At 37.3% G+C, this 27,761-nt stretch overlaps 1 protein-coding gene across 4 annotated transcripts; it reads right to left on the bottom strand.

Annotated features, from left to right (window-relative positions):
* Window positions 1–827: 827 nt before the first annotated feature.
* On the bottom strand, window positions 828–25,576 carry FMO3 (flavin containing dimethylaniline monoxygenase 3). Of its 4 annotated transcripts, none has more exons than XM_010371309.2 (9): window positions 25,535–25,576; window positions 23,366–23,503; window positions 15,551–15,739; window positions 12,106–12,268; window positions 11,722–11,864; window positions 8,596–8,795; window positions 5,116–5,471; window positions 3,212–3,284; window positions 828–2,394 (listed from the first exon to the last, which is right to left on the bottom strand). In XM_010371309.2, exons 2-9 carry the CDS (start codon window positions 23,501–23,503, stop codon window positions 2,052–2,054), a joined length of 1,605 nt encoding a protein of 534 aa, XP_010369611.1. In that variant the 5' UTR covers window positions 25,535–25,576; the 3' UTR covers window positions 828–2,051. The 4 variants fall into 4 exon arrangements, with proteins under 4 accessions (XP_010369611.1, XP_010369610.1, XP_010369612.1 ...); XM_010371308.2 differs by lacking the exon at window positions 25,535–25,576 and adding an exon at window positions 25,158–25,291; XM_010371310.2 differs by lacking the exon at window positions 25,535–25,576 and adding an exon at window positions 25,175–25,239.
* Between the last annotated feature and the right edge of the window lie 2,185 nt (window positions 25,577–27,761).

Genomic DNA, 27,761 nt, shown 5'->3' with positions numbered 1-27,761 from the left:
CACATATACACATTTAACACATTTGTGTATTAATTTTACTTCAGGACTGTAGATAAAGTGTTACAAAATTCTAGCTATTAAAAGGGGGCATTGAACCAAGTTGTGTTGTGTTGAGAACCACTGACCTATAATATCTTTTTACTGCATTTATTATTTGGAATGGACACATAATAATTGTACAATTTATGGGGTACATGTGATATTTTGATGCATGTATATCATGAATAGTGATCAAATCAGGGTAACTAGCATATCCATCACCTCAACCATTTGTCATTGCTTTGTACATGGATAAAGAAAATGTGCTGTATGCATTTGTCCATTGATGAACACTTAGATTGATTCCATAACTTGGTCATTGTGAATAGTACTGCAACAACCATGGGAGTGCAGCTGTCTCTTCGTATCGCTTTCCTTTCAATATGATATATAGCAATATATATATACACTCACATACACACACACACACATATATGGGGGATATAGAAATGGAAGAAAGGAAGAAGATCACGTTTTTATCTAATGCTTTCTTCTTTTCTATTGTTACTTTCTTTATATTTTTATCTTTGAAGCTCAGATTTATCATAAATGTTATATACAATTTTAAATATTTTCCTTTTCCTAATTGTTTACGGTAGCAAAGTAACATTCTGCTTTTAAGGTCTTCTTACCAGATGTGAAATATTCCCAAATATTCCCAAATGAAGCAAAACTTTTCTTGAAAACTTGTGCCCTAAATGGAATGAAGTAACTAAAAATTAAACACAGCCCATAAATTTTTTTTTACTTCATGTTATAAATGCCAGTACAAAAAATGGAAGATTAAGTTGCTATAATCCAATTTTTAATATCCTTTTTCTGTATGATGCAATGGTTTGAATGTTTTTTCTCTCCAGATCTCATGTTGAAAACTAATCCTCATTGTAGCAGTGTTGAAAGGAGAGGCCTTTAAGAGGTGATTGGGTTATGAGGACTCTGCCTAAATAAATGGAAGCATCATTTATGGATTAATGAATTAATGGATTATCACAGGAATGGGACTGGCAGACCTTTAAGAGGAATATATATACACACACATATATATTTGCTCCATTGATCTAACTTGGAAGTGAAGGTTTAGTAAGAAATACGTAATATAATAACTGGTGGAGCCCTCTGACGACTGATGACTCTGACAGATGGTTTTATCTGCCTATGATGTCAAAATTTAAAAATTATAATTATGAAAATTTTAATTATAAAATATAATACATTATAAAATATAATTTTAGATTTATTCTGGTACCTCAGAAGTTTAATCTATTGGGGTAGACTGTATAAGACTATAAGTCTGTATAAGCATTAGATTTTGATCACAGTTTTGGCTAAATATTTAAATTTTTAAAAGATTTAGCTAAAAAGGTGTATTTGGTACTAAACTCATTGTTATTGTTGTTATTCTTTTGCTGCTAGAAGTTGAAAAATTTGTTTCCTTATTGAGAATATAAATAAAACAAATTACTTTGTGTTAACTTTCAGTATAGACCCGGTCCTTATGCTATGTTTCTTGGGCAGGGGAGAGGTGGTCTTACCTGGATTATGTTGCACAAAACAAACAAATGAAAAATAATATAATAGCCAAACTCCCCCCTTGACCCTGCAAATAGCTTATAGAAGTAGCCTGAGAATATCATATTATAATTATTCTGCTTAATTTGCTCTTTGTTTAGATTTAAAATACATCTTTCAAACATTGTTTAAAGGGAAAAAGGAATCATGTCAAAATGTTTCAGGAAATGATTTAAGTTAGATATAAAGAACATAGTTCTGATTTTGAAGTGTTAGTGGAACCCAAACAGAAATGATTAGTGCTCTCTTAAGATTATGATATGATTCTTAAAGTAGCTATTTCAAAGCCTAGAAATAACACTGTGCTACTGACTAACGTCTACAGAGTACTGCAAAAGATGCTGAATAGAAAAGTAGATGGTGTGAAAATTTTAATTTTTAAATAGCAAAGCCATTGTCTGGGTATTGTCAGTAACTTTCAGAAATCCTAGATAAAATGATGATTAGGTCAACACAAGGAAAACAGCAATTAACAGAATAGGAACTGCAAAGAGCTTCAGCCAATGGAAAAAGAAGCGAGGCTTCTGAAGACTCCCGACAACTCGTGTCTGCAAGGGTTTCAACGACCGGTCCCACTGGGTCAGGATGGCATTTCTGGCTCCTGGCCACTTCCCTGGGCCCACCAGCCTAAACTGGTAGGAACTACAAGGGCCAAAATAAACTTCCATAGCCAATTTGGGATCTGTGAGAAACAGCCATGGGATGTTGGGCTTTACCCCAATGAAGGAGGAGAGTTCATCCATATAAACAATGTAATCTGTCTCTAAGGTCTCGCTTTTGCCATACCTAGAGATGGGAGAGAAAACACCATGTGGATACCCAAACTCTGTGTAGAAACAGAACAGACAAAATGGCTCACAACTTTATATCAGTGAGAATTAACATCAGTCTCTCTCTCTCTTTAAAAAAACTTCCCACACTACCCTGACATAAAACATCAATTTCTTGTGTAAGGAGAATATCATTTGTTTATCCTGTACTTTGTAGTTTTTTAAAGAACTTTCATATTGGTCTCATTTGGAAATACCCCAACACTGCAATGTAGCTGAGAAGGACATTTTTATCCTTATTTACAAATGGATAGATTGTCTCTTGCTCAAGTGATGCTTCTATAATAGTTCATGGCCACTGAGCTAATTAGTGACAACTGGAAATGAAGGCCAGTTCTCCAGATTCATTCTCACTTTTCTAAGTCATTTTCATTAGAGGTATACCTTTGAAATATCCTCTGCATCTTAGAGGATTTATGGGCTAGAGAATGGAAGTCCATATCCATGTATTCCCAAACTCTTCTGATTTCAAATCCTTTCTGGGTCTTCTTTCTATGATATATTACAGGAGGCATGGAGGGCTAAAACTGACTATGTAATGTAGATTCTCAATCCTATTATTCACTCTGTGCCTTGCACTAAAAAGAACTTAATACAATGTCAGAAGCAACGTAGGTCTTCAATTAATATTTGTTGAATGGATAAATATAGCTTGTAGCTGTGATTCCAATGACGTCATTCTGGATCATTTAAGATTAAAACAGTTCCAAGCATTCACAAATTCTCACTTTTCTATGGAAATTCTACACTCCTACTACAATAGGTACTCTTACCATTTGCGCTTTCTCTCCATTTTCTCATTAATATCATTCATCATGTCTTCCACAGAAGGCAAAGTACAAGTTCCTGAAAAAGAAGAAAAGACATGATGGTAGTTAAATGAGTCTGGCATAGGACCAGCCTACAATTTTCCCTTTTTAATAATAGTTATGAATCACATTAATTGATCATTTTCAGACAGACATCAAATTTAGTTCTAGTCTTCTCAGAACTCATGTTTGTCATAATAATTAAAAAACATTACCTAAATAGCTTTGCTCTTAAACTGGTTACAAGATGTTTAAACTCAATTTCATAGATATATTTTAATCTCTCAGTCATATTTTAAGAATGTTATATTTTAAATTATAGCCAGAGATGAATTGGCATCACTTTTCCAAGATTTATGAAGAAAAAACTTCATAGACATTAATCCTGCTTTGCCAGAAAATGGAATTTCCAGAAGATAGAGAATTTGGTGAAGGGCTAAGTTTTTCTATGGAAAGCCAATAGTTCTTGAATGTGACTGAGGATATAGACTGTCCACAAGTCAGCAAGGACATAAGGGAGACCCAGGAGACTAGCTCTGACTTGGGGCTGCCCCAGGATCCAGGTTTACATAGGTTTGCAGAGTTCTCTGAAACCCAGACCAAAACAGGCTTTTGTGTCCAGAAATTCTTCATATTTAGGATGATTTCTTTGGTAGTCTTGGAATTAACTTGAAAGAGAATAAAACTCTCAGCCCAGATATGATTGCTCAAGACCTATAATGGCTTGCTTAATTTCCCATTTCTACACTTCTTACAGGGAGGGTCACTTGAACAGCTTTTGTAGATGTGGCCTGGTTCCAGGCCTTGGAACTTGTCATGCTTTTCAGGGGAAGAGATTGAAAAGAAAGAGACTGTTTTTTAGCCCACCAACTATTGCCATTGGGTTGTTGTAACTAGCCCCTCTTGTCTTGGTACTTTGGTTTTCCAAACCTAGGTTGTTTGCCTTGTCTCTCATTTCCCTTAAGACAGCCTGTGCCTTGTACATCAATTTTCCCCATAAATTGCCTTGTTTCCTTTCTTCAGAGCCCAAGTTACAACTCTTGTCCTCAGACAGAGTAAGGGTCCATTAAAGGTTCCTTTAATGCCAGCCCCTCTGGGTCTGAACCCTAAGTGGAACACTGAGTGAAATTTCATGCCTTTACCTTCCTGACTACCTGGTCATATGATCCACATCTTTCCACAACCATATTCTAACCTGCTGCTGGGGGATACTGCCTGCCTTTCTTGCCTGACCCCAATCAAGTTTGTTCTTTCCTTTATAAAATATAAGGACTTAGCATTCTTATGTATTACAGACTGATCATCTACCACACTTAGCACTTTCTGCCTCTATTGATCCACTGTTTGTTCTTAGCACTTCCTGCCTCTGTTGATTCACTGTTTGTCCTTATTTTGTCAGGGAAGAAACAGTAGTAGAAAAGCCATTGCCTTCCAGCAATCATATTTTCCATGACTGTGAACATTCGAAGTTGGCTGGATATTGGCTTGTAAACATATTTTCTTATGAACTTTTCAAGCAATGTAATTCTACTGAGTTTTGCAATCATAATTTTTTAAAGTTGTCATTCACTTAAGTGGATGCAAGCTTTGGTGGTCTCAAATCTAATGAATGATCTTGGGTAATTATCAGCTGTAAGAAGTTATAAGTCACAAAATACCTCCTCTAATAATATCTTGTACTATTGCATACAATAATCCAAACTGGTATACTTTAAATTACTTACAAAATATAGCACCAAAGAATATAGAATTCTAAATTTTCAAAACTGAAGGGGACCTTGTAACTAGGATTATTGTTTTCACAAAGATACAAAGTTATTGTCACTGGCATTCATCTTCCCAATCCATGAGCCTTTTTATTGACTTACCCTTTATTACTTGTGCTGCCCAGCGGGACTGGAGGTCAACTGTGGGAATGGCAGCCCCAAGGGACTGGACAAAGCCAATCACTGCTATGGTTGACTTCTCAAGTAGAGGAGGAAAGACTCCTTTAAATAAAATGATCTCATTGTTTCTGTTTTTGATGATAGACTCATCAAGGAACGTGTAGGCATAACTATAGCCTGTTGCAAAGATTACACAGTCAATGCCCTCAAATGTGGTCCCATCCTCAAAAATGGCCGAAGTCTCTGTGAATTTCTTCACATTAGGCTTTACGGACACAATGCCACACAGAATGCAAGCTGGGAGCTCATCATTAAATACAGGCTCTTTCCTCAGGACTCTGTATGGAAAACAGAGATAATAATTAGAAGTGTAATATTTCCCTCTTGTTTTGTTGGTCCATATATAAATTGATAAGGAAAAAATGGCACAATATTTTTTTTTTTCTGAGCCATAGAGTATCTCCAATATGGCTGAAGAACAAAATTGATGGAAGGTAACATTGGGAAGTAAGAGAAGTTGCCGTTTGCTGGCTCCATCTCTATTTTCTGTGATCCTTCTCTTCCATGGAGCTCTTTCCAAATCCCGGAATAAAGACTTATGCCCAGTTCCCTGTTAAAGCCTTTTTCAGGAAAAACTCTGAAGTGAGGGTACTTCAGTGTTTACATTTTTAAATTTGCTACTTATTCAGTGGGAACCTTGATAAGATTAAGTTTTTTAAATTCTTGGTGTCTCACATTTCTCATCTGGAATGTCAGTAATGTTTGTACTACCTCAGAAGTTCCCTAAATTATATAAAGAGTTTTGCACAGTCTCTAGCATGCACATAGAGCTTGAAAATGTTAACTGCTGTTCTTAATTCTGTATACTCCAAGGTGGTCATCATAATGTGGAGAAGATCAAATAGGAGGAGAAAAGTCAAAGGTGTGAAAGCTGCAGCTGGGCTCTTGAGGGATGAAGTATGAGCCCTGTGCAGACAGAGGCACCAGGCAGGTGAAGGAGGGAGCACCCAGGAATTTAAATAAGGCCAGAGGGAGGGTGCCAGTTTGAGGTTTTGGTGACTGCAAATCTGCAAAGAGAGAGCTTTGGACTACTTTTCATTGAATAATATCTGTAGTGGGAGCAGAGAAATCTGAACTCGGGGATGAACGTGAATACAGTTGAAGGAAAGAGTGCTGTTCTTGTATGGCTGTGGGAGCTGTGAGAGAGTGCTACAGGCAGATTCTACTGGAGAACAAACTGAGTTGGACAACGAGATTGGTTGGAACCTTGAAAGAAGGCTTGACTCACTTGCGCTTATTACCTGCCATGTATGTTAAACCTGTGGCCATCAGGTTTTCACCTCCACCACCACCACACTGAAACGGCTCTTGTCAAGGCCGTCAGGATCAGGCTCCCAGATCCGGTGGTCCACTCTCACTTTCCCTTTTACTCAACTTAGCATTTAAGACAGTTGATGGTTTTTTCTTTCTTGAAACACTGTATTCATTTTGTTTCCAGGTCATCACTCTCTCTCAGTTCCTTTCCTACTTTCCTGGCTATTCTTTCTCTGTTTCCCACAGATGTCTTCTCCTCTTCTCCTCTTCCTGACTTCTGACAATGGCATACCTCAGGACTCAGCCCTCAGATCTTTAGTCTCCTCCATTTACACGCATTCAAGAGATGTCATCTAGTTTCATTTCTTTAGGAAAAATTTTCGCATGACTCCAAAGTTTTAACTTCTGGTTTGAGCCTCAAAGTCAGTGTTTCCCACTGCTGGTCAACATTCTTCTACCTGAATGTCTAATAGGCATTCCAATTTTAATATGTCTAAAACTGAACTTCTGTTCCTCCTGTAGTTTTTCACATTTTAGTAAATGTCAATGTCATCCTTTTTCAAGTGTCTTGAAAGACATTCTTACCCCCTCCTTGCTCTCTCATCCTCTATCCAGTCCACAGAAAATCCTATTTGGGTCTACTTTCAAGCTATCCAGAAGTCTGCCCTATTCTGACCACTCACTGCTAACAATTTTGGTCCAGACCAACATCCCCTCTTATGCAGGTTTTTGAGAGTAGCTTTTTAGCTGGTCATTTCATTTCCTTCCTTGCCCTGCCCTTACGTTGAATGATGACCACAGCAGCTGATCAATCTCTGCAATGCTAACTTAGGTCTTGTCATTCATTTGCTCAGATGCCTGCTGTGGTTTCCCATTGCTTTCAGCATAAAAGCCAGAGTCCTTACAATGATCTACAAGGCCCATACCATCCAACAATTTTTATGTCTCTGGTTTTATCTCCTGGCGCTCTCCCCTCTTCTCTTTTATCCAGGAAGAGAAGGCCCATTGTTGTTTGTTGATCATGCCAGCTCCGCCTGTGAAGAGACAATGCCCTGGCTGTGTCCTCAGTCTGGAATACCCTTCCCCAGAGACCCTCATGACTCATTCCCTCAACTCCTTCAGAGGTTTTCTTAAAAGTCTCCTTCTCTCTGAGACATACTCTGACGACTCTATTGGAAATTGTCCTGACAGCACTTGCCATTACCTTTATCTGCTTTGTTTTCTTCCCCAAAGCACACATCGCCATATGATCTTATGCTATTGTTTGTTGTCTGTTTCCCACTACTTAGAATGTAGGTTCCATGAGGACAGGGATTTTTGCCTGTTTTGTTCACTGCTATATCCTCAGGGCTAAACACAGGACCTGACATATAATAAACGTGTACTAAATGTTTGTCAAATTAATGAATTCACTTTGTTGTAAACAGCTCATAACTTGGGTTTTTCAACTCGTGTCAAAGTCATTTCTTGTTATCTTGCTGGCTTGGAGGATCTTATAGGAGAAGATGGGAAGGAGACTGAAGATGCAAGCATTGGCATGTATGTGTTTAGTGAGAGGGGTCCATTAAGGAGTGGGTAATGAAATGGAAAGGGAAAGGTAGGACAGGAAAAGTTCTCTTGCTGTGCTTAACTTTGCCATTAAATAACAGGCAGTAGAGCAAGTGGCCAAGAGTGAGATGCTCTGGAATCAGCAGATCTGGGTTTGCTTTGAATGCTGCTTCTACTTTCTAGCTGTGGGACCTTAGTAAAGTTATTAACTACACTGAAACTCAGTTATCTCATCTCGAAAATGGAGATACTAATAGAGCTCTCTTCATAATTGTTGTAAGGATAAAACCAAATAATATATGCCAGAGCCTTAGCAGAGTCTTGCTAAATCTCTGACATGTATAAAATGCTTAAAAGAGGTTAACTTTGATTATCATTACTCCTGGGACTAATTCTTGAGGCATTATATAATTTTCCAGCTGTGTAAATATAGCAGGGATTGTAAAATAGGAAATCACTCTTAATTTTTGCAGTTCTTTATCTTCTGATAGATGAGATGTGATTGCTAATTTTTTTTTTTGTTTTGGAGTTACAGGACCATAAGGGTTGTTGACACTGAACTAAAGGCCAGCAGGCATATCACGTTTAACTCTTCATTACCCATTTAAAGGCATCAAGCCATAGTTTTCATGCTTGAATCTTGCATTCATCTGCTTCATGTACAACCAGTCAGAGATGGCTGTCGGTAAATTGTTCTTGAGGAAGGTTCCAAATCGAGTGATAAGCACCATGTCCCAGGGATAACCATTGTCCCAGACGCGGCTTATCACCCAGGAGCCACTTCTGGAGCTGATCACGACCTTAAAAAACACCAATTCAACCATGAAATTAGTGACCATTTGTAGTGGATATTCTGATGAGCTCCCCAGATCCTTCTTGAGGAATGGATCTATTACCCCAGCTGCAGAAAGTGGTGTCAGAAGGCATCTCTCATCTGTCAGTCCTCTTTGACAGTTGTTTTGGCTGAAGAGAGGGGCCTCACCCAACATCTTCTATTCTTTCTGAGTTTCCTCCATCTAGTGACTGGTCAATGCAGGCATATAAAGGCCCAGTCCCTCACCTCAAATTGGGCAATGCCCAAGGACCATCCCAGCTTCAAAGTAAACAGAAGCTTTCTTCCCTTCCTGCAGAAGTATTGATCCTGAGACTGCTCCCAAATAAACTTCTGAACTTGACATCTGCATCTTAGGGTCAGCCACCCTGTCATAGTGCTGCAGGCAAATTTTCATATTTTAATCAATCTCTGCTACAGGTGACTAATAACTTAATTCTAGTCACGTTTTCCCTAGTGCTTATCCAACTATTGCTGTCTACAAATAAGCAATTATGATCTCAAAATAGGCTTTTTAAAACAAAATGCCTGCTACTATCTGGAAAGAAGGTGAGAAATTTGGAATCAGAAAACCACACGCTCAAACACTGACTCTCCTACTTATTAATGATGTGATTTGAAAAAATTCCTTTAACTTCTCTAATCTTGTTCTCTCATTCCTAAAATGGAGAGAATTGAATTTGCCTCATCAAATTCGTGTAAGGGTTAATTCGATGTGATAAACTATGTCACATGGCTAACGTTACCTGGCAGATAGTATGTGCTCAGTAAATGTCAGTTTCCTCTCCTTCCCCTTCTGTTACGCTAATCCCTAATAGTGTAGTTTTCAGGCTTTGTCTTTTTTAAAACCAATTTTTATATACCGTATCACTTCAAGGCATTTGTTATAAGAGGAACTAGACAAATAAGAAGAGACTAAAGGAGTCTGGGCGTGGTGGCTCACGCCTATAATCCCAGCACTTTGGGAGGCCGAGGTGGGCAGATCATCTGAGGTCAGGAGTTCGACACCAGCCTGGCCACCATAGTGAAACCCCATCTGTACTAAAAATACAAAAATTAGCTGGGTGTGGGATGTGGTGGCAGGTGCCTGTAATCCCAGCTACTCGGGCTGAGATGGGAGGATTGTTTGAACCTGGGAGATGGAGGCTGCAGTGAGCCGAGATTGTGCCACTGCACTCCAGCCTAGGCAACAGAGTGAGACTGTGTCTGAAAAAAAAAAAAAAAGAAAAGAAAAAAGAGAGAGAGAGAGACTAAAGGATCAATTAATTAAATAGAGAGCCTCTGAAATTGGTTTTCCCTCTAATTTATCACATACGCAAATAATCACATATACAAATACAAATCTCTTAAAACTATGAGTTCATCATAAATTTCCTGAACCCAAGAAGCTGAAATAATGATTTACCTTTATTTATGCAGAAATCTATTTTATCCTGTCATTCAAGTTCTTAAAATATGTGATATAACCTGATTTCAATCTTTCTTTCCTGTAACTCAATCCTATATCTACTGTTCCTCGGATTCAGAAACTTTGACTTTCAGTTCTGTAACCCTTCAGTGGCTCAAACATTAATTTTCTCGATGACTTTCAAGAAGACAATTGACATTTCTGGTCCTCATTTATCCTTTCTGTAATAAAACTACCTTCTTCCCAAAAGCAAAGGAGCTCATTTACAGGAAGGTATTTGAGTTCCATAATGCATCATACAAATTGTTAGCATTAAGAACCTCCATTCGGCCGGGGGCGGTGGCTCATGCCTGTCATCCCAGCACTTTGGGAGTGCAAGGCGGGCGGATCACAAGGTCAGGAGATTGAGACTATCCTGGCTAACATGGTGAAACCCCATCTCTACTAAAAATACAAAAAATTAGCCAGGTGTGGTGGCGGGTGCCTGTAGTCCCAGCTACTCCGGAGGCTGAGGCAGGAGAATGGCGTGAACCGGGCAGGTGGAGATTATAGTGAATCGAGATTGTGCCACTGCACTCCAGCCTGGGCGACAGAGCGAGATTCCTTCTCAAAAAAGAAAGAAAAAAGAAAAAAAAAGGAAAAAACAAACAGAAAAAAAACCCCAAAAACAACCTCCATTACAGCAAGATGAAACTATAACCTACAATAGTCAAATATACAGCGCTCATTTTCTTCATGCCTCTGCTCAAGGCATTTCCAATTCTAAGAACAGCCTCTGTCGCCTCTTCAGTCACATGATTTATATTTATTGTTCAAGGACTGGCTCAGTTCTACCTCCTTTGTGAAGCATCCAGTTTTGGAATCATAGCATTTAGTGCCTGAATCACTTGTTTATCCTTTCTTCCAGTGACAGCTCTTATTCCAGAGCAGGGATCCTGCCTGTTATGTTCACCATTCTCTTCAGCACCCAAGCCAGTGCCTGGCAAATAGTAGGCTCTCAATAAGTAGTCATGGAATAAATGTATGCATGCATGCATAAATGAATGAATAAATGAGCCACTCTATATTGCTTAAATCCTGTTCCAAAGCTTTAACTTTATCACAAGCCCCAGAAGTAGGTTCTATTTTTATCTGTTTCACCATTGAGAAAACTGCCTCAGAGAGATTGAACGACTTGCCTGAGTCTCAGAATCATAACCTTAACCCTAAATCTGTGCTAGTTTTAGAGAAATTGTTCAGAGACATTAGGCACCAAATGTCCTGAAGAAGGAGATTGTTGAATGACAGTATTACTCCTTGCTGCCTTTCTCTATGAAGTGATTTAAAACCTCAGCTGTTACTTGGGGAAGCTCAGCTATGTGAAATACCACTTAGTCTTTACATCAGATACCCTTCTCTCCTCCCCCACATTTCCTATCACACCTTTCCAACGATAATAACTCCTCTGTCAGTAAAGAGAGTCGCCTGAGTACCCGGGTAGTAGTACCTGTTCTGCTGTGTGGCTGAGTTCTGTGGCAATGTCACAGCCCGAATTCCCCAGGCCAATCACCAGAACACGCTTTCCATTGAATACACCTGGTTCTTTGTAGTCCCTGCTATGGAAGCATTTGCCTTTAAAGTGGTTTAGTCCTGAGTGAAAAGCGAGATATATATGACAATTTGAGTCATATATTTAAACAAAGACTTTAACAGAAGCAACCTTGTGAATAGATACAGTCACAATAATGTGCTATTTTAACACACCAAGGGTATTAGATATAACAGAAGTATATTTTAATTTAACCTGCTTGTACCTTTAGAAAAAAGAAGACATTATCGAGATATTCATTTTTGTCAGTTATGTTGCTAGCAGCTTAAATTGTGGCCTTACCTGGAAAGGACTCTTTTGGTAAGTTGGGATAGACATGATGTCCAGAACAAATCATCACAGCATCAAAGACAGCCGATTCTCTTTTACCATCCCTTTCAGTGGTAACATCCCATTGGCCAGTAGTTGCAAAATCAGGACGTTTATTTACACTGGATACAAATGTCTAAGAGAAATACAGAAAGAAACCCCCCTTTTCTATGCTAGCAAATGGATTAGGCAGAAACAGTATAAAAAAGAGAAAGTGGGTTAGCAAAAATATTTAACTAATTATTAAGATACATATTACAAATTTAAAATTCCCTCAGAATAAATCAAAACACTAAATGGTATCTGTCTATCTATTTGTCCCTGCATGATTTCTTGTGCATAACCAGTATTTTCTGGAGTACAAGAGCGACACCCCTTGGAGATATGGCAGTGACTTCAATTACAATTTACAAGAGGTATACGTCACGTATACTAGAAAATCTGATGGTCAATAATGTTCTGGATTACATTCCCATATGTTCTGGTTCAGTACATCAAAGATAGCTCAAAGATAGACGTACTGAACCAGAACATATGAAAATGTGATCCAGAGAATTATTAAATTTGTTAAGTTAAAATTAAAACTATTAAATTCAAATTTCTAACATGCTCCTAGGTGATGCTGATGTCACTTGGACTATACACTGAGTAGCTTTGACTAGATTATCAATAAATATTTGTTCACAGTTAAATGACTGCCTGTTGATGTGCTCCCTGTTTTAAAAAAATCTTTCGATTCTTCTGATTATTTTGGAAAAAGAATCTCTATTTGCTATTAATTGTTCTTAAAAAGTTTATTATATATTATTTCATACATATAGAAGAATACACACACAAACACATGTAACATTTTTGTTAGTTATGAAATATAATGAGAACGTATGGACTCATAAGACCTAATACATCATTTGTTTAGAATAACTCTGGGATTATTTAGTTAATTAGTTATGCTATTGCATATGTCAACTTTTTTTTGTATGAGTTTCTGTTTGCTGCTGGTTTACAGAAATGTAATCTATTTTTATATATTGATCTTATATACCACCATCTTGCCTAACTTTTTTTGTATTGCTATTAATTCTAGTAATTTATCTATTCTTTTAGAATACATAGACAATCATATTATCTTCAATAATTGTGTTTTACTTTCTTTTGAGTTGTCATTCCATTTATTTTTCTTTACTTACTGCACTGTTTCTTAAATTTCTTAAGACTATTGAAAAGAAGTAATTACTATTGAAAATAGTGATTAGGAATTCTTATCTTGTTCTGAAACTTTACAGTGAATGCTTCTAACTTTTCATTCTTTAGCACAGCACTGACCAGTACCAATATAGTATGAGCAACATATGCAATTAAAAAATTTCTAAGACCGGGCACGGTGGCTCACGCCTATAATCCCAACACTTTGGCAGGCCAAGGCGGGTAGATCACCTGAGATGGGGAGCTCGAGAACAGCCTGACCAACATGGAGAAACCCCATCTCTACTAAAAATACATAATTAGTCGGGCATGATGGTGCATGCCTGTATTCTCAGCTACTTGGGAGGTTGAGGCAGGAAAATCATTTGAACCTGGGAGGCGGAGGTTGCGGTGAGCTGAGATCGCACCATTGCACTCCAGCCTGGGCAGCAAGAACGAAACTCTGTCTCAAAAAAAAAAAAAAAAAACAAAAAAAAAAATCTAATACATTAAAAAGTGAAAAAAAATGTATAATTTAAATCTGCCATGTTAGCATTTCAAAATGTAATTAAAATTTATTAAGGTATTTTACTTTCCTTTTTAATAATAAGACTTGGAAAGTTAGTGTATATTTTATACTTATTCCACATCTCAGTTTTGTGACTAGTGGCTACTATATTGAATAGTGCAGATTTAAGATAAATTAAGATAAAGATTAAGATAATATTTGTGTATGTTTTGCTGGTTCAAGACAATTCTGCTCTAAGTTTGGCAAGAGTTTTCTTTTGATATTTTTTTTTCTTTCAAGCACAAATAGCTGTTAAATTGATTTTTGAAGGATTTTTGCATTGATTTTCATGAAGGAGATTGACCTGTAATTTTCCTATTTCGTATGATCTGGTCCACCTTTGATGTAAAGGTAATAATGTCATAAAATAACTTTGGAAATCATATCTCATTTTCAAATCTCTGAAAGTTTATAAAACTTTGAAGTAATTTGTTTGCTGCAAATTTGGAAGTACTCACCCGTGGAGCTGCTTGTTTTCTTTATGGGAAGATTTTTAATTTCTAGGTCAAAAGAACTATAAATCACCAAATGACAATTCAGGCTTTCTACTTATCATTGAGTGAGTTTTGAAAAGTTTTTGTTAAAAAATTGAGAAAATTTAACTAACTTAAAATATTACTTGGCAAACACTTTTATAGCATTCTTGTTATATTTTTTATTTCATCTGTATCCATTTTGTCTACCCTTTCCTTCTCAATATTATTTATTTGTGCCTTTGATTTTTTCCCTTAAACTGCCAGATATTTATCTATTTTTTATTTATTTTTTGAGACAGGATCTCACTCTGTCACCCAGGCTGGAATGCAGTGGCGTGATCTCAGCTCACTGCAACCTCTACCTCCTGAGCTCAAGCAATCCTCCCACCTCAGCCTCCTAAGTAGCTGGGACCACAGGTATGTGCCACCACATCTAGCTAATTTTTGGATTTTTTGTAGAGACGAGGTTTCTCCATGTCATCCAGGCTAGTTTCCAACTCCTGGACTCAAGCGATCTGCCTGCCTTGTCCTCCCAAAGTGCTGAGACTATAAGCATGGGCCATTGCCCTTGGCCACTGTTCTTTATTTTATTAGTCTTTTCAAATAATTAACTTTCAATTTTGTACATATGCTTCATTTTATATTTCATAAATTTCTTCTTATATCCCCTTCATTCTGTGTTCGTTGAGTTTATTCTGCCTTTCTTTCACTAATTTCTAAAACTTTCTTACCTTATTTTTAAACTTTTTTATTTTCCAATATAAACATTTACATTTCTAATTTTCATGAAAATATAGCTTCCTGTTTCCCACAAGTATTGATACATAGACTAAATTAACATTCATTTACAGATATTTTTAAATTCCCATTGAAATTTCTTCTTTGACCTATATGTTGTTTAGAAAAAAAGAGTTTTTAATTTCCAAAATCACAGGTATTTTACATTTATTTCTTTGGTATTGATTTCTAAATTAGTAGTGATTTGGCCTAAGAACTACAGGTGGTCAAATTTTGTGACTTTTCCATGTATCCTTGAGAAGAAGATAATTCTCTAAACCTAGAGTTAGAGAAGCCACACTGTTAAAAATGTTGACAAATTAGTAAGGGATACTGAAAGGAACAAGTGAGAATCCAGTAGCAGACAGACTTCTTCAGCATTATGACGAGAGCTAAATTGTTGATAACATCTTACCTTAAATTGTATGTACTTCAGGAGGTTCTTTTCTTTGGCGAATGCAGTGAGATATTCCTGGATCTTGCTGTTGTGCATAAAGTTGGGGAAGTCATCAGGATATGGGAAGTCTGGGAAACACATCATCTCTTTGGAAGAGTTGGTAAAGACTGATTTGTAAATGCTAGCCCTGCCCTCCTCTGCATGGTTCTGTGAATGTATAGTTTCAAATGGAAGAGAATTGGTAAATGAGTATACTGATCATGGTCAGGGCTAGTTCCAAGTAATTACAATCATCCCTTGGTATCTATGGAGGGTTCCAGGACCTCTGTGGTTACCAAAATCTGCGATTGCTCAAGTCTTTTATATAAAATGATATAGTATTTTCATATAACCTATATATATAAACTTTGAATCATCTCTAGGTTATTTATAATACCTAATGCAATGTAAATGCTAAATGAATAGTTGTAGTGTAATTTTATTTTTATTTTTATTTTTTATTAGTTTTTTTTGGATTTTTTTTTATCAATGGTTGGTTGAATCTGTGGATACAGAACTTGGAAAAACAGATGGCCAACTGTATACTTATTTGAGTCATCCTTTATTCACAGTAAATTCAGTAAGACACACATAAATTAACTTTGGTATTTATTTGGTATTTATTTCTTTGGTATTGATTTCTAAATTAGTAGTGATTTGGCCTAAGAACTACAGGTGGTCAAATTTTGTGAATTTTCCATGTATCCTTGAGAAGAAGATAATTCTCTAAACCTAGAGTTAGAGAAGCCACACTGTTAAAAATGTTGACAAATTAGTAAGGGATACTGAAAGGAACAAGTGAGAATCCAGTAGCAGACAGACTTCTTCAGCATTATGACGAGAGCTAAATTGTTGATAACATCTTACCTTAAATTGTATGTACTTCAGGAGGTTCTTTTCTTTGACTTCAACAATTGATGCTAGTCATGGAAACTTATTAAATGAACTTAGGATATGGAAGAATACTTTTCTTAATATCCTTTAAGAAAATAAGTCTTAATCTTTTCTTTTCTAAGGGAAACAAATTTTAAATTTCTTTATGTCCTTTAGGCCTATGTAACTAGAATGCTTTCATTCCCTTGAACCGTTTAATATGGTGATGGAGATTTTTCAGAATTCTACTTTGCATAATTTTGGTGTGTCAACTCATGAGCACGAGCATCTGATGGTCAATTTATAAAAGCAAACAGTAACAGGAGGTTGCAACTATTGATCAGATTTGTAAATCTTAAGACTTAATATTTAAAAAATTAACCTTAGAATTTCTATAATGTATAAAATAAGGTTAACTCTTTTGAATCTAACACAGAATTTATGGGTATCACATGCCTTTTGAGTACTTATGTAAGTAACAAAGTTTTAGCTTTCAATGATGTAAAAATATCTGAATTTGCTTTAACTCTAAGGAACTATAGAACCATGCTAATAAAGCCTCAGAGGAAATGTTAAGTGATGATGAATAAAGAAAAAGGACATTGAAGGAAGAATGATCAGCAATGAGAAGGTTAGGACATTGTGTTGTGGTTCTTTAGCCACACACTGAAACAAACTGGGAGCTTTAAAAAAACAATGAGCATTAGGTCCCACTCTCAGAGAATTCAATTTAATTGACAAGAAGTTTTAAAAGCTCTTCAGGTAATCCTAAGGTGCAGCCAAGTTTGCAGTCACAATGTAGAGTTCAACAAATAGAAGCTCATGACCAACAAGCTACAGTTACTGTGGAAGAGCTTACCATAGGACACATCTGCTACAGCTGTGAGCTCTGCAAAGCAAGCTGTTGAGTGAATAAAAGGCATCAAGTTTAAAAAAAGGTACTGGCAGGAGCATGAGTTGAAAGAGGCAGAGACTTAGTTTAGCTCTGTTGAAGCACCAAGGTATTCACATCTCAAGTTTCATGATGAAAGATCAGATTGTAGATCACTATGTGTAGTTGCTAGTTCATAGTGGAAAGTACTGAGCACTAGAAATTTCTAATTAGAGCTTATCTAACTCAAAGTTGTCAGGGCCCCCAGAACATGAAATTTTAGTATAATATTGGAATATTACAATCACATCAAAAGCCAGTGTGGCTGCAGTTTCATTACTGACTAGTAATTAATTGGCAGATTAGTTGCCATGTTCACTTCAGAAAGCAGTGTGTTCTTGAAATAGGGCATGAGTTTTCTGCTGCTCACATGGTTTGTTGACCCTGCTATAGGCAAGTGGGATGGGGAAGTGAAAGAATTTGTAGCTTTCTGTGAGTTGGGTAAGTTTAAAGAGATGATAATCAGCATAAAGAGAGAAGAAACATTAAAAGAAAAAATTGATATATAGTCTAGAAAAAAAATCAGAAGTTACAAAAGGGTGGTATGCCCAGATGAAAGCCTCTATTCCTAAAACTTCATGCAAAATTTCATATAATTTACTGATTTATTGTTTGGGGAGCTTCTGAGAAAAGAGGACATTTTACCCAGATCCGTGGCCTAATCAGAAATGTGGCCTGTGATTAGGCCACAGATCTGGGTGAAATGTCCTCCTTCTGTGACCAAAGAAGGTGAGAGAAATATATCATCGTGGTTCTAGATCAGGGTTAGAAGTCAGAACTAGAAGGGCATAGGAAAGTGCTATAGTAAACAGCTCCAAAAGTTTCAACTATATGCACCCTTAGTGTTAGTTAAGTTTTAACCAATGTTTGGATCTCTCTGAAATTTAAAAAAAGATAATGTAAAATGATGATGTTAGAAACCAAAGGTAAGGCAAATACAAAATTAACACAATTTTAAAACAATCTCATAATGTGAATACTCAGCCTATTGCTGCACACTTCTAGTGATCTGAGAAACACTGCTGTTTACTCCATCATTTGCAATCCATATGCCTCCTCACAGTAGTAAAATAGGAAACACTGAAAAACCAAAGATATTTGTTTCTTATGGCTGCTGTAATAAATTACTGCAAACTTAATGGCTTAAAATAATAGCAACTGATTCACAGTTCTAGAAGTCAGCAGTCGGGAATCACTATAAGTGGGCTGAAAACAAGGTGTGATAATGCCAGGTTCATTTCAAGAGGCTCCAGGAGAGAATCCATTCCTTGCCTCTTCTGGCTTCTTATTTTTTTTTCAGTGGCAAGAGCCCACTTGTATGCCTTCATTCATGGCCGCTGTGGCCATCTTCAAAGATAAAGCATAGCATCTTTAAATTTCTCTCTTTCTGTTGAGGTCATCACATCACTTCTCTCTTCTCTTTGTGTTAAATCTCCCTCTGCCTCTCTCTTTTAAGGATGCATTCGTTATAGCATTTGGGGCTCACCCACATAATACAGAAAAATCCATCTTAAGATTTTTAACTTAATTATATTTGCAGACATCCTTTTCTCTTATAAGGTAAGTAAGATAACATTTACAGTTCCAGGAATTTGGATGCGATATCTTTGAGGAGGGGCATTGTTCAATTGTTCAGCCTATTACAGGCCGTCCTCTGGTTCCCAAGGATTCACATCCATCCCATCTGCAAAATACATTAACCCAATCCCAACATCCTCTAAGTCTCAACCCATAGCAGCATGAAATCAACTTTCAACTCTCATTTATATATTTTCAATTCAAAAGTCCCAAATCTTATCATCATATAAATTATCCAAATCAGGTATAAATGAGACTCTGGGTATGGACCAGGATGAGGCAAAATTTCTATTTGTGAATCTGTGAAACTAGAAAACAAGTTATCTTCTTCCAAAATACAATGTTGGGACAAGCATGGGTAACACTTATAGACATTCCCATTTAACCAGGGAGGAAAAAAGAGGAAAGAAAAGAATCACGAATCCCAAACAATTTGAAATCCAGCAGGACAAATTCCATTAGGCTTGAAGGCTGTGGCTCAAGCCTCTGCCCTCAGGGCCTGAGGCTCTACCCTCTGGGCTATCCTTTCTTTTTCTTGAAGGGTAGCACACGTTGCAGTTCAGTTTTATCAACGTATGATGCCAGCTTCAAATTTTAAAGTCTTCCTCGAGCAGCAAGAAAGGCAAATTAGCTGTCTTTAGCTGTGTTCCTCTCAATAGCCATATCAGCAGTGTGTTCTATCTTCAGCAACATCTTGCAAAGTAAGTTTGAGTATGAGGCTTTGGTTAAGATCACTGTGTATAAAATATGGCAGGCCAGACATGGCGGCTCATGCCTGTAATTGCAGCGCTTTGGGAGGCTGAGGTGGGTGGATCACCTGAGGTCAGGAGTTCGAGACCATCCTGGCCAACATGGCGAAACCCCATCTCTACTAAAAATACAAAAATTAGTGGGTTGTGGTGGCACACACATGTAATCCCAGCTACTCGGGAGGCTGAGGCAGGAGAATCCCTTGATTCCAGGAGGCGGAGGTTGTAGTGAGCTGAGATTGTGCCATTGCACTCCAGCCTGGGCAACAAGAGAGAAACTCCGTTTCAAAAAAAAGATGGTCAGCTCAATAGACCACTTGGTGAAATGGCAACCAGCAATTTACAAAGGAGTCAAGAATAGGATGGAGAGAAAGGCAAGCTTGAATTGGGATCTTTTCTCCAACATTATCAGCTGTATGATTTTTTTCTTTTCTTTTTAAGCCTCAAATTCATTTGTAAAAGGAAAAAAATATACCTAGCTTATAGGATTATTGTAAATATTTAATTAAATAGAAAAAGTCATGTATCATATAGAATGTGCTTGATAAAATAGCCCTAAGTTTGACCACAAAGAAACAAAAATAACAACAACCAAAAAGCTCTAAGAATCACCAGTGTGTTAATCTGTAGCCCTGTCAACACGTTCCAATAACATACAGTAGGCTCCACAACATTGTATAAGATGCTGGGTAGTTTCAAGAGATTTTGCAGTTTGCAAAATATCTGTATTAATAAGAATTATATCTCATGTCTTTATAATATTTAAAGAGCTGTTACAGACACTGTTTCATTAAGTACAACTTCTTCATTGAGGTAAATGACATAATACTGATTTTGTATTTGAGGAGGAAATAGTGGTTTAAAAGGGTTATTGATCTTCCTAAATTTGCATATATACTAATGGGTTTATCAGGAGAAGAAAAATAAGACTTAGGCAATAAGGCTGGAAGACTGTACTGATTGAGTGGAGAACATAGGGAAGCCCCATTCCTGCTGCTGTTTGGCAACACATGAAGTGATTTAATGAGTGCATACATTCATGTCTGCTGTAGAACCCTTATTATAAATGCATGGGACAAAGGGGCATTGAAGCACTTGGAAGCAATTCTCAATTATGTAGTTTCACAAGACCAAAGTCAGCACCTGAAACTCTAAAATCCATGGTCCGACTCACTTTGGTAGCCTCACCAAATGAATGGAAAAAGCCGACAACAATAAAATATTATCTAGGAACCCATTTAACCAGAGGTGAAAGATCTCTGTGGGGAAAACCACAAAACATGAATGAAAGAAATTGTAGCTGACATAAACAAATGGTAAAACATCTCACGCTCATGGATTGGAAGGGTCAATATCATGAAAATAACCATATGCCCAAAAGACTTAATGCAATTCCTAACAAAATATCAATGTTATTTTTACAGAATTAGAACAATTCTAAAAATTCATACGGAACCAAAAAAAAAAAAAAAAAAAAAAAAAAAGCCCAAATAACCTAAGCAATTCTAAGCAAAAAGAACGAAGCTGGAGGCATCATATTACCTGACTTCAAATTATAGTACAAGACTATAGTAATTCAAATAGCATGGTACTGGTATAAAAATAGACACATGGATCAGTGGAACAGAATAGATAACTAAGAAAGCCTCATCCCTACAGCCAACCGATCTTCAGCAAAGTTGACAACAGCATTCACTGGGTAAAGGACACCCTATTCAGTAAATTGTGTTTGGAAAATGAATCGCCACATGCAGAACAAAAGTGGACCCTATCTCTTACCATATACACAAATTAACTCAACATAGATTAAAGACTTAAATGTAAGACCCGAAACTACAAAAATTCTAGAAAAAAAAACAGGTAAAACTTTCACCTAGGCTATGACTAAGAATTTATGACTAAGGCCTCAAAAGCAAATGTAATGAAAACAAAAATAGACAATCTAAAAATATTTTTCACATAAAAAGAAATAATTAACAGAGTGAACAGACTACCTTCAGAATGGGAGAAAATATTTGCAAACTATGCATCTAACAAAGGACAAATATCCATAATTTATAAGGAACTCAAGCAACTCAATTTTTAAAGAAGCACAGATAGCACCATTAAAAAGTGGGTAAAGGAGATAAATAAGCATTTTTCAAAAAAAGACATACCAATGGCCAATAAACATATGGGAAAATGCTTAACATCATGAATTACAGAGAAAATGCAAATTAAAAGCAAAATACTATCTTACACCACAGTAAAATACTATCTTACACCAGTGAGAATGGCTGTTATTAAAAAGTCAAAAAGGCCAGGCACGGTGGCTCATGCCTGTAATCCTGGCTCTTTGGGAGTCCGAGGCCAGAGGATTACCTAAGGTCAGGAGTTTGAGACCAGCCTGACCAACATGGTGAAACTCTGTCTCCACTAAAAATACAAAAATTACCTGGGTGTGGTGGCGGGTGCCTGTAATCCCAGCTACTCAGGAGGCTAAGGTAGGAGAATTGTTTGAACCCAGGAGGTGGAGGTTGCAGTGAACTGAGATGGTGCCACTGCACTCCAGCCTGGGAGACAGATTGAGACTCCAACTCAAAAAAAAAAAAAAAAAAAAAAAAAAAAGTAAAAAAATAACAGATATTGGTGAGTGTGTGGAGAAAAAGAAACACTGTTGGTCAGAATGTAAACTATAGAAAATAGTATGGAGATTTCTCAAAGAATTAAAAATAGATCTACCATTTGATCCAACAATGCCCCTACTAGATACCTATCCAAAGGAAAAGAAGTCCTTATATAAAAGATTCCTGCATCCATATGTTTATCACAGTACCATTCACAGTAGCAAAGAAATAGAATCCACCTTGTCCAACAAAGATGATTAAAAAAAGAAAATGTGGTATATTCATACATACATGTATGCATACACACAGTTACATATACATATATATGTATGTATATATGCACACACCATGGAATATTATCCAGCAATAATACAGAGTGAAATTATGTCCTCTGCAGCAACATGGATGGAACTGGAGGCCATTATCTTAAGTGAAATAACTCAGAAACAGAAAGTCAAATGCCACATGTTCTCTCACTTATGATTGGGAGCTACATAATGTATACACATTGACATAGAGTGTGGGAATAATAGACATTGGAAACTTGAAAGGGTAGGAGAGTGGGAGGGGGTTGAGGTATGAGAAATTACTTAATGGGTACAATGTACATTATTTGGGTGATAGCTACACAAAAAGCCCAGACTTAACTGCTACACATTATAATGTAATAAAACTGCACTTGTACCCCCTGAATCTGTAAAAAAAAAAAAAAAAAAAAAAAAAGTGAAAAGTTGTTGTGTCTTAAACAAGTAAATAACTTAATTATAACTACACAAACCTAACTAATATTTACCACAAATTTTATGTCCAAGTGGCTCTTATTAATGATCTATCAAGGGAGAATTCTGTAATGGAGAATTTCAAAGCCATTGTCTAATTTACTTCTGACTTGCAAGGAGGTTACTTTCCACCTTGCTCTTGACATTGTACTTAGTGGATTCCAATTCTAACAGATATGATAACTACCATGGTAGCAGGTTTAGAAACCTGTGTGCACAGAGCATGTTATACACTTCCCAACCTATTTCCCTGTCTATTACAACAACATGCTACTCACTGAAAATTTCCACAGGCCCCCAATGTCGTTGCTCTTCTCAAAGCAGGTGGGCTCCAGCCCCTCTTCCAGACAGCTCCTGATGGAGGCCAAGCCACTCACGCCAGCTCCAATGATGGCCACTTTCTTCCCCATGGTCATCTATGCAAAGGCCCAGAGAACATTTCCAGTAACCACATTGCTGAAAATGTATTTACTTATTTATCTATTTGTTTTGATTTCACTCTTTGGCTTAATAAAAACTTACTTTTTAAGAAACACTGGCTGAGTATGGTAGCTCATGCCTGTAATCTCAGCACTTTGGGAAGCTGAGGTGGGAGGATCACTTGAGCCCAGGAGTTTGGGACCTGCCTGGGTAACAGAGTGAGACCTTGTCTCTACAAAGCAAACCAAAACAAAAAACAAACAAACAAACAAAAAATCAACTGGATGTGGTGGCACGTGCCTGTACTCCCAGCTACTCAGGAGGCTGAGGTGGGAGAGTTCAGGAGTTCCAGGCTGCAGTGAGCCATGATTGTACCATTGCACTCCAGCCTGGGTGACAGAGTAAGACCTTGTCTCTAGAAAACAAATTCCTTTTAGTGATCTAACTACATTTTCATTTCTCTCTAATTTCTAAAGAGAAAATTTTCTTCTGAAAAAAAAAAAAAATAAACACTTTGTTTTTAGTCATCAGCTCTCCAAAAGTAAGAGACTGATGACCCAGCATACATATTTGTCTTTTTTGCTTTTGGACTTTGTAATTTAGTCTACCAAAAAGAGTAAGCAGAAGAAACAAAAGATTCACAACTAAAACACATGCAGACATATCCACCTACCCACCCACATACGTATGCCTGTATATGGGAATGAAGAAACATATATGTATATGTATACACACATACACACACACATACACACACACACAATCTGTATCCTCTTTCTACTTTGATACAGATAATGAGGAATAAAGTCTGAAGATGTCTGTATTTCAGTGTGCCAGGTGGTCACCCCTTCTCCCCACCAACAATGTTCTTCACCTTCTCAATTAAAAAGACAAGTAAATGGTGCATACCTATAGTCCCAGCTACTCTGGGACTGTATATTCCTGTTGAGCAGGGATATCGCTTGAGCCCAAGAGTTTGAGGCTGCAGTGAGCTATGGTTGCAGCACTGCACTCTAGCCTAGGTGACAGAGTGAGACCTTCTCTCAGGGAGGAGGAGGGGGGATATAAAAGTCATGTTCTTACCTACAAACAGTTTTTTCCCACTATCTTCAACCTCCATTCTCCTCTAAGAAATGTTCCTGACACTGTCTTTAGGCTCTACCACTACTTCTTTCACTAGTTTTTTTTTCTTTTTAGACAAAATCACATAGCTATGCCGGGAAATAGACTTGGATGATAAAAATCATGATCCGTGATTTCTAGAAACAAACTGCCCGAATTATATCATTCTCATTCTAGCCATATTTAGTATAAAACTACAGCATGCTCCTTCTTCATTTACCCATCCCACCCTCAACCCTTTACCATATTACCCTTTTTTTCTTTTCTTTTCTTTTTTGTTTTTTTTGAAACGGAGTTTCGCTCTTGTCCAGGTTGGAGTGCAATGGCGCAGTCTCAGCTCACTGCAACCTCTGCTTCCTGGGTTCAAGTGATTCTCCTGCCTCAGCCTCCCAAGTAGCTGGGATTATAGGCATGCACCACTACACCTGGCTAATTTTTGTATTTTTAGTAGAGATTGGGTTTCACCATATTGGCCAGGCTGGTCTCAAACTCCTGACCTCAGATGATCCACCCGCCTTGGTCTCCTACCTTTTTAATTTTTCTACCTGTTCTTTGTCTTCTCTTCTTCTGTATGTCTATGTCCTGTCCAACTGTCTGGGCAGTATGAAAGAGAAAATGTTCTAGTGAGCCCAAATATTAGGAAGATTGTTGGAAAATGGGAGGAGCTGCTCTTAAAGAGATAGTCATTTATTTGTCCTTGAATGGGTGAGCACACACCAGCTCCGTGATGGATGGGACTCTAGGCCAGTCTCCCATGGCCACCCAGTTTCTGCTTTTCCTTTGATTATAGTAAGCACAAGCTGCTGGTTATACTCTTGGACCCTTGGCCTGGGAGTCAAGCAGTTTCTCCCAGGTGACTTTGCAGTTCTCTACTCCATTTCATTATGTGTTATTTCAAAGCTTACCTTGTTTTCCTTATTCCTAGTTCTTTTGTGGGTACCTCATAGTAGTCCTCCAAATACTGTAGAAACTTAGCTACTTAATTAAGATAGCCCAGTAAGGAGGATGCCTTTGCTCTCTTTTCATGTCCTGTCTTGGAATTTTGGGGTCAAAGGCCTGTATTTCTCAAACTTGTATTTACGTGTTTCTGAGTACAGTGTGTGGTCACAGAAAAGATCAAAATTCCACAAATTGATCTATTAGTACCAGGAACCAGGTAAAATTAGTACCGGGTAAAATTATGTTGGCAGTAAGACAAAATAAACTGCACTTAACTCCCAGTCATGAAATATACTAAAATTTCAAAAAACAGTTTTCCTATCAACTATATTTCGATGTCACTTAGAATTATAACATCTCACTCATTTTATCTAGTTAACCCCTTCATTAAGCAAGCGATACTTAGCATAAACTGGTATATGTCTAATTTTGAGGAATTACCCTTCATGCCTTTTGAAGACAGTAATCTTCATCTCTGAAATGTGAGAGTATGATAGATTTCAAATCACTTGTATAGCTCTGTGGCCTTGGGCAAGTCACTTAACCTTTCCAATTCTTGGTTTACTCATTAATAAAATAGGGATAAATATACTATTACTATCTGTCTGGCTTTTTTTTTTTTTAAAAAAAAAAAACAAGAATTAGAGGATTAAAGGGCATGCACACATAAATATGTTTATGCATATGTACATATAAAATGTGGCATGTAGTTAAAAATGAGCAAATTGACTTGTAGATAAAAATTAAAAACAAGCCATAGGTTCATGAAGTTTTCTAGGACTGCAATTCAGACGACATGATTTTCTCTGCACTCATTTTACATAGAACTCCTTTTCAGTTTTTAATGCTACACAAATAGCATTAAAATAATGCAAAGAAAAGATTGTGAATACTTTAGGAAGCAATACGATTCCTACAGCCTTATTCATTTAAAGACAGGCACAACACACCCAATTCCACCTTGGCTTCCAATGTTTTATCTCTCTAGGAGGTGAAAAGGCCACCTATTCTTTGCTGTCCTTCACAAGAATATATCTATAGTAGACACATTTATTAGTACTGTCTCTCTTTAGCCTATCCTTTGCTTGCCACAGCTTTCCGCAGAGCCCCTTTTTATTTTCTATTTATTATTATTATTATTATTTTTTAGAGAGGGAGTCCCGTTCTGTCACCCAGGCTGGAGTACAGTGGCGATACCTCGGCTCACTGCAACCTCTGTCCCCTGGGTTCAAGCGATTCTTCTGTCTCAGCCTCCCGAGTAGCTGGGATTACAGGCGCCTGCCACTGCACCCAGCTAATTTTTTGTATTTTTAGTAGAGACGGGGTTTCACCATCTTGGCCAGGCTGGTCTTGAACTCCTGGCCTCGTGATCCACTCGCCTCGGCCTCCCAAAGTGCTGGGATTACAGACGTGAGCCACCGTGCCCAGCCTGGAGCCCCTTTTTAAATCTTCAGAATCTCAGATGCCCAGGCTCTGGTTGGGGGAGTGGACATTCTCTGTTGTCCCCTCTGAATCACAAAACTGCTAAGAAGAAACTTTCATCCCTGGATGGTTACTAGATTATTGTTGCTGTTGGAGGATGTGAGTGGAAGACTTCACATTCTGCTGTCTTGCTCTACATTTTCTTTATATTTTAAAGAAATTTTTGTTTTATTCTAATTGACTTACTGGAGGCAAGACATATATGTCTTGTGACACATGTTGTCATGTCTGATGATGCATAATGGTTGAAAGACTTCTATGAAATGACAGTGGCTTTTGGAGACCCAGACTTGATCATCAAAGCTATGATGGAACATTACAAAGATGTGGATTCTTTAGGGTCCATATTCTGAAGCTAATATCTCGTAAAGAGTCGAGTGAACAACAATTAGTGCAGGCAGTGCTAAATGAAGCTGACAGTCTGTTGCACCTTCTGCTACAAGTTCAAAAAGTGTCTCAAACTTTTTTAGTTTCACAGCCAGAGGAATTCTGTGTTTATTTCCAAAGATATATATATTTTTTCATATGTTTTTAGCTATCTTTGTCATGTATGTGTGGGCTTTAAGTCAGTGATGTTAAATTATGTAAAATGTTTTCTTTAATGGGGCTGTCAATTGTTAACTTCAATAATGATGATGGTGATGATAAAAATAAAGTACTTTCAGTTTTTCTTGAGATAAAAAATATATGCTGTTTGATCAGGTGATTTTA

The sequence above is a fragment of the Rhinopithecus roxellana genome, chromosome 8 (genome assembly GCF_007565055.1).
Source record: "Rhinopithecus roxellana isolate Shanxi Qingling chromosome 8, ASM756505v1, whole genome shotgun sequence".
NCBI classification, from domain to species: Eukaryota; Metazoa; Chordata; class Mammalia; order Primates; family Cercopithecidae; genus Rhinopithecus; species Rhinopithecus roxellana.
This window is presented reverse-complemented; position numbering and strand designations above follow the sequence as displayed.

Excerpts from the sequence above, each read along its gene's own strand:
- FMO3 (XM_010371309.2), bottom strand. The coding sequence starts at position 23,503 with ATGACCATGGGGAAGAAAGTGGCCATCATTGGAGCTGGCGTGAGTGGC. Across the intron at positions 15,740-23,365 it reads GGGGCCTGTGGAAATTTTCA|AACCATGCAGAGGAGGGCAG; the intron begins GTGAGTAGCATG and ends ATACATTCACAG. Across the intron at positions 8,796-11,721 it reads TCAGCCACACAGCAGAACAG|GTCGTGATCAGCTCCAGAAG; the intron begins GTACTACTACCC and ends GTGTTTTTTAAG.